General features: G+C 35.3%; 2 protein-coding genes across 2 annotated transcripts; one reads left to right on the forward strand and one right to left on the reverse strand.

Annotated features, from left to right (window-relative positions):
- The first annotated feature begins 417 nt into the window (after positions 1-417).
- LOC116072802 (olfactory receptor 8D1) lies at positions 418-1,408 on the forward strand. Its single transcript, XM_031344369.1, has one exon. It carries the CDS (start codon positions 439-441, stop codon positions 1,363-1,365), a length of 927 nt encoding a protein of 308 aa, XP_031200229.1. The 5' UTR covers positions 418-438; the 3' UTR covers positions 1,366-1,408.
- Positions 1,409-6,422: 5,014 nt separating this feature from the next.
- On the reverse strand, positions 6,423-7,358 carry LOC116072692 (olfactory receptor 149-like). The gene has a single exon (XM_031344194.1). It carries the CDS (start codon positions 7,356-7,358, stop codon positions 6,423-6,425), a length of 936 nt encoding a protein of 311 aa, XP_031200054.1.
- Positions 7,359-7,837: the final 479 nt, after the last annotated feature.

Genomic DNA, 7,837 nt, shown 5'->3' on the forward strand with positions numbered 1-7,837 from the left:
ACAATGGAACCATGGGTGATACTATAATGCATAAAGTCAAAACTGCTATCAAAGCTACATCAGTCCTACCTCAGCTCCTTGAGTTGTTGTTTAAATGAATGAGAAAACACATGCATCTTTCTCTCCTTGGGGAAAAATTTATTTTGCTGCTACATATAGGAGAGGAATCTTTCAAAGTCAATAAGAAAACACTCTATTTTGTGATCTAAATTCACAAGAGAGAAATTGAAAGGAGATATGTGTAGGTCCTTTGACAGGGGATGAAAATAGTACATTGCTACTTTTGTAACCTCTATTTAAACCTTTAGTCTCATTTAGAAGAGGAGTAAAGATCTTCCAAAAAGATATATTTAGTTTTTATATGAGATCAGGAATGTTCATTGTAGTACGATAGTAAACTAAATACTTATTTTCTATTCCCCCAGAAATCTACAAAGAATGGGCGCTGGGAATCATTCTTCAGCAGTTGTGTTTGTCTTGGTGGGATTAACACAGCAGCCGGAGCTCCTGCTGCCCCTCTTCATTCTGTTCCTGGGTATCTATGTGGTGACAGCAGTGGGGAATTTGGGCATGATCCTGCTCATCACAATCAGTCCACTGCTGCACACTCCCATGTACTATTTCCTCAGCAGCTTATCCTTTGTTGATCTCTGCTATTCCACTGTCATTACACCCAAAATGCTGGTGAACTTCCTTGGGAAGAAAAATGTGATTGTCTACTCAGAGTGCATGGCCCAGCTCTTTTTCTTTGTCATCTTCGTGGTGGCTGAGGGTTACCTACTGACTGCCATGGCATATGACCGCTATGTGGCTATCTGCAGACCATTGCTGTATAATGTGATCATGTCCTCTAGACTCTGTTCACTGTTAGTGCTGGTTGCTTTCATCTTAGGCTTTATGTCTGCCTTAGCACACACAAGTGCTATGATGAATCTGAGCTTCTGTAAATCACACATCATAAGCCATTATTTCTGTGATGTTCTTCCCCTCCTAAACATCTCCTGCTCTGACACAAAGCTGAATGAGCTTCTTCTATTTATCATTGCAGGCTTCAATACCTTGGTGCCCACCCTAGCTGTTGCCATCTCCTATGTCTTCATCTTCTACAGCATCCTTCACATCAAATCATCAAAGGGCAGGTCCAAAGCATTTGGAACCTGCAGTTCTCATCTCATGGCTGTGGGGATCTTCTTTGGGTCTATCACGTTCATGTATTTCAAGCCTCCTTCAAGTAACTCTCTTGAGCAAGAGAAGGTGTCTTCTGTGTTCTATACCACAGTGATCCCCATGCTGAACCCATTAATATATAGTTTGAGGAACAAAGATGTAAAGAAAGCTTTGGGCAGATTTCTAGCAAGGAGATAAGTCTTACATTAGACATATGATGCATGGTAGAAGTGAATTGTTCTAATGCAAATATATTTTTTCTATTCATGTTTATTTCTCTCTTGAAATATTCAGCATATCTATGCTGGTGATACCGGGATTGATCTCAGAGCATTTTGTATTTTAGGAGAACTATATGATGTGGCTATACCTAATATCCATTGTGGGGCTCCGGCCAGTGGAGCCCACACTTCGTGGATGGTCTCGGACTGGAGATTATTGACAACCTGTTGAGATAAGCGGGTGGGAGAGACACAGAGAGATGACACCAAGAAAACTTTATCAAGGTGTACTTTACTTTGGGTGCAGAGTGTTTTTATAGTAAGGCAAAAATGAAACCAACAATAATCAAACTTTTAACATAAACATGAGACTGGCGGAAGGGACTTCAAAGGCAATTCTGGAAGAGGTGAGCAGTCTTTGATCTCCAGCAGTCAGTGTTTTCGCTCCACAGGTGAGCAGCTGTAGTCCAGGGCCCATGGCATTCTTTCGCTTTCGAAAAATGCCTTACCATATAGAGTGATTCAATTTTTCAGCAAAATAGAAAATGATTTTATAAACATCATATCATTGTTTTGACAGAAAAACTGAACTTTTAATTTTTTTTTTTTTTTTGCTGGGAGGAGTTGAGAACTTTTTTCTACTATATAAAAAGAATGATGTGGCAGATTTCCTTTAATCTGAATCTTATCATCCTAATATTCAGTGTTGGTTACTGAAATGTTTCTATGTTTGGAGTTCAGTAGAAGTTTGTGTGGTCTCAGGGACCATTTCAGGATACAGAAATAACTGTGACTGGCTTTTTCAAACAGGCTCAATAGAAGTAAGCTCAGCTTCTTTAATTCAAGATTGCAATGACTGTGTTCATATTTGGATGATATAATTTTATCTCCTTTCTCCCTATCTTCAAGGTCATTATTATCCTTCTTTACCTCCATCTGTAATGTTTCCTGAGTCTTAAAGCTGATAGTAGTACAAATGACTTGATAAGATTTCAGCCCTTACCTATCACTTTCCCCCAGGATTTTCATTGTTCAGTGTAAATGGAAACTTCTCTAATTGGTGCAGAGAACATTTTTTGCCTAAGGTTATAAACAAAATAGAAGACAGCTTGTAATTATGACTATTTGGAAAATAAATATTAGTACTTATCATCACAGAACTGATCAGTAGACTACTAATGGAATTTGGAGTTTAGGGAGCCACTCTCTTCAGTAGTATTAGCACATTGGCCACGAAATTTCAAAACATTGTTCTAACCTGTGTTAGATGCAAATCAATTGTTTCTGACCATAACCAGAGGAAAGAAAAATGTATAGATAATGTGAAAAGAGATTGTTAGGGGAAAGAGGACTAGATATTAGAAGGACAGAGTTGAGAGAGGCCGAAGTATAAAGAATAAAAATGCAAGATGCATAAAACATATGTATGAAATAGACAAGAAAAAAATTGTTTATGTTTTAAAAAGAAAACCTGCAATATGAAGGATAGTGGACTTGTCACTAATACTGAATGTTTATAAATACGCAACTGGTTTGTAGGTCACTTACTAGTATGTGAGAAGACATGTCAAATGCACAATAAAATCAAAAGCAACACAAGAGAAAAACAGCTGCAGATGCACAGTTTCACTGTGCAGCTTTTGCTCAGTGTAACTTAATATGGTTTTTCTATTCAGATTAGTCAAGATTCTCAACTTCCATTAGGTCCTGACTCTCATGAATCAATAGCTTCTTACCCTAAGACAATGATAAAGAAGTGTATACCCACCTCATCATGATTATTATTAAGTATAAATTGTTATTCAACTAGCTGAAATATAAGGAATCCCGAGAGTATAAAAATGAGGAAAGAAGGAAAATAGTTATTTTTAATTGCAGACAATATAATAGCTTACTCCTAAATCCCTAGAGAGTCAGTAGTAAAACTAAACTAAAAGTTCAGTAAGGTATTGGGAAATAAATTAATACTCAGAATTCAGCAGGAAATATATGTAGCTACAAGATGTAAACCCCACTGTAATGAGGAGACAATAGAATATATGTACAAGTACTGAACAAAAAAGTGAAGAATTTATTTGAAGGAAATTCTCAAATACTCCCAATGGATCCAAAACCAAACTTAAATAAACAAACCAATAAACTTGATAGTTGAATAGAATGTATCAACATTTAAAGATACTAGTTTTTAAATTAACTTACAAATTTGACAAAACACTAACACAATCTCCATAATAATTTTTATGTTTCTTGCCATTTATTTTTACTTAGGGAAACATCACACACACAAATTTATCCAGAAATTGAAGCACATGAAACTACACTTATTTAAGGAACAAACGTTACTTTTGATATACATATAAATTTTGGGACTATTGCTGCCGTCAAAATGAAAAACAGTTTATTATGTTTCATGACTCTTCTTTTGACTTATGCCCATAGACAATTGCTGATATTCACATAGCCACTGTGAACTGGAGATTGGCCTTTCTATAATTCATACAAATAGATATTTTATTAATATGTGCTTAAGTTTTCTTTACCAACATAATCATATAATATTATTTATAAATCCATTTTTATTATTTTGAATTCTATTGTATATATGGATTTATGACAGTATATTTACTTAGTTATTGGTGGTCATCAGGGTATTTTAGTCTATTACAATTAGAGTTGTTATCAGTTGCATAAACAAATACCTAGTTGAAATACTTACATATTGTTTTAAGTGAGCCCTTAGTCATTCTCCAAACAGCCAATCCACTTCTGAATGAGAAATATTTTAAATTTTTAACACTTTATAAGAGTTATTTGGTGTAATTTAAGGTCAAATTTTGATTTTATACCTTTATTTTGATGTTATAATTTTAATGTATGCCTATTTCATGCTTTTTGAATTTGCTCCCAATGAAAAAAGATATAAAATGTGTTCTCAGGTACACAATAATCCTTTATTTTATTGTATCAGTTGTTCTAATATTGATGACACTGGTTAATAATTGAATCAGGCAGGGATATACACAAAAGACCCCACATGTCTCTGCCAACTATTGACTATTGGTATGATTTGTTATGAATCAGATTCATTGAGATTTATTCATCTGCATTAATGAATAAATATACTACCAATAACCATAAGAGTCTATTATGTATTAACAGATGTATTAATTTTAGATTAGAATTTTTTCATAAGAATTCTTATTTTTACAAAAATTCAGAGAATATAGATACTTGAGAAAAGCTCCAAATTTGAGATCTAGATTAAAAGTTCAATGTATCACAAAGCTGTCATCTAAGTTTCTAAAAAGAATTTTAGTAAAGATTTGAAAGCTGTTTTTAAGCAAAATTATATTATGTTGGGTACATTATTATACCCAAGTTACTGAAGAGAATATAATTCTCATAAATTGTGACAGTGAAGCAATTTAAATCACTTCTTTCACCTACTAAATAAATTACATGTTTTTTTGTACGTGGTACAAAACCAAGCTATTTTATTTAGGGCTTAGAGGAGAGTTCTAGGAAAAGACAGCTTCGACAGGGTCTTGCCTTCTCAGTCATCTACTGACTATCAGTACTGGTTCCCTAACACTTCATTGATCAGCATTTTGCTTCCCTCTTTCACCATCTAGTGACCAAGCACTCCATTAATGTTTATTTGTTCAGGAAATAGAAAACACTGCTTATATCATATTTCATCACTTAATGATTGCTTTTTGAAATTATTTATTATGCTCTTTGTGATTATATTATAATTATGTCATTTCTCCACCCTTTTCCTCTCCCCAAGCCCTGCTTATTCTCTTTCTAGTTCATGCCATCTATATTTTATTAACTGCTCTTACATAGGGCTAGTGAATTCATGAATCTTGGAAGGAAACTTGCAACTGCCACTTTACTACATCACTGAAAAATTTAGCTACAGTCTAAAAAGTTTTTCTTATACCCACAGATAATAAATACTCTTTAAGAAAAGGAATATAAATATAATTTTTAAAATAATGAAGTAGACAGTATGGCTCAGATCCCATAATTTACTTCACACATGTTATGTAACTCTCACTCAAAAGGATTTGAGATTATCTTCTGGAGAGAAAAGCTTATGAACATACACAGAGTGCATACATTCACAAAGATACAGACAGTCTCATATAGACACACACACATGCACACACATGCATGCATGCACACACATAAACATATACACTGTATATTTATAAATAAATAGATAAATAAATAAGACTGTGATTCTACTTGTATATCATTGATGCGCACACCAGAAAAGGAAATCCACAGAAGAACATAGAAATGGCAGCTTCTGCATAAGGAAAGTGTCTGAAATAACAAATGAATTGCAGCTCAGACTATGAAAAGACATTTATATGTGCTGACAATGTCAAATCCAAATTCAATTTTTCTAGAAATGACAACCAACAGTATCTACCTGCCATTCACAAAGTTTCTTCATCGACTACCTATAAATTCAGTTTCACCACTCCTGGTGTATGACCAACATGAAGTGTTTATAGGTGACTGAAGATATAAGTAATCGCTTTCATTCGTAAGAGCACAAATGGGTCCCATCTAGGTTTAATTTTTCCAATATATTTTAGTTATGATTCATGATTTTTCAGTTATGGTTCAGAAATCACAAATACATGAGAAAGCCATGTGATTGAAATTCTTTGATTTCTGTTAAGTACCCCAAGACCTTGAAATGAAAGCTCATTTATTTCACACATTTAGGGAAATAATGAGAAAAATCAGGTGCTGATGAAGTAGTAACTGAGACATAAAAGTACAATGATAGAGATAAGAGTATAAGTCAGGCAAAGGAAGAGAAATTTCCAGATAATTTGTCAATTGGAAAGAGATAGTCCTTGCTGATAAAATAATTTATTAAGTCATCTTCAGTTGTTTGCCCTTAATCTTCAAGATTTCAAAGCAGTGGTGACATTTGTCTTCTCTATTTCACAGAAAGAAAAGGCTTTTGAAGACACTATAGTATTAAACTATTAGGATCTAAGCCTTTCTCTATTGCTTTTTAAACAGAATAGGCCCTTGCTGTAGCATTTTCTTTAGAGAACATTTTACTTCCTTATTTCTTAGGCTATAGATCAAAGGATTCAACATAGGTGTCACCAGGTTATTTAAGACCTGAACTGCTGCATTAAGCCAGGGATTGGGGGTAGGCTGGAGGTATATAAGGACCACTGGCATAAAGGCAAGGAGGATGGCAGTGAGGTGGGCACTGCATGTAGAGAAGGCTCTATATCGCCCCTCAGTGGAGCGGATCTGAAGAATGGAGCAAAGGATGAAGCTGTAAGAGGTGAGGATGAGGAAGAAGCAGCTGAGGGGCATCAGGCCCACACTGATGAGTCCCACCATCTCCAGGACTGATGTATCTGCACAAGCCAGCTTCAGCATCACAGGAATATCACAGAAGTAATAATCCACCTCATTGGGACCACAATAGGGCAACTGGAAGGTGAGAATGGTCAGAAAAGTAGCCTGAATACAGCCAAAAAATGATGTCCCCACAGCCATGATGGCACAGACTCTGTGGTTCATGATTATTGAGTACCTTAAAGGGAAGCATATGGCAATAAAGCGGTCATAAGCCATCACTGTGTACAGGAAACACTCAGTACAGCCAAGAAAATGATAGAAGAAGAGCTGGCACACACAGCCTGCATAGGAGATGGCTCTGCTGTTTCCTGAGAGGTAGAACAGCATCTTGGGAGAGCTCACAGAAGGGAAAAATATATCACACACTGACAGCTGGCACAGGAAGAAGTACATGGGTGTGTGAAGCCGAGTGGAGGAGATAATTGTGAGGAGAATGAGCAAGTTCCCAACTAAGGTAAAGATGTAGAAAGACAAAAACAGAACAAAGAGCACGATCTCCACACCCTCTGTGTGGGGGATGCCCAGAAGGATAAACTGAGTCACTACTGAGAGATTCATCATAGCTTTGAGAATGGCTAACTTTAAACCAGAATAGAGATCTCCTAGACATGAACAATGAAATCAAACTAAGAAATTTCTCTCATGCATATGTTTTTTTGTTGGTTTGTTTTTAACAAACACACTTATGTTACAGGAGCAGATCTACATTGAGAAAAAAACATGAAAACAATAAAGTGTATTAGTATAACTGAGGACTTTTAGTTTTTGCTGAGTTGGACAGAAGTCCAACCTTGATTTGAACTTTATTTATGTTGATATTGATATGTTAAATATTATAATTAAGATTATAGCACGAGTACAGTTCATTTTATTAAGGACTTTTCAAAGTAAAAGAAAACAAACATGAAAGAGGAGATCAACATCCAAAGAACATTCCATTCAAAAGCGAGACTCTGCTTCTTCCTCCTTGCTCTCTTGTTTCATGTAGAAAATAAGTTAACATTGTATGACTGAAATTTGATGTATGCAGTTTCTGTCAT

This window comes from Mastomys coucha, unplaced genomic scaffold (genome assembly GCF_008632895.1).
Source record: "Mastomys coucha isolate ucsf_1 unplaced genomic scaffold, UCSF_Mcou_1 pScaffold23, whole genome shotgun sequence".
Taxonomy (NCBI): Eukaryota; Metazoa; Chordata; class Mammalia; order Rodentia; family Muridae; genus Mastomys; species Mastomys coucha.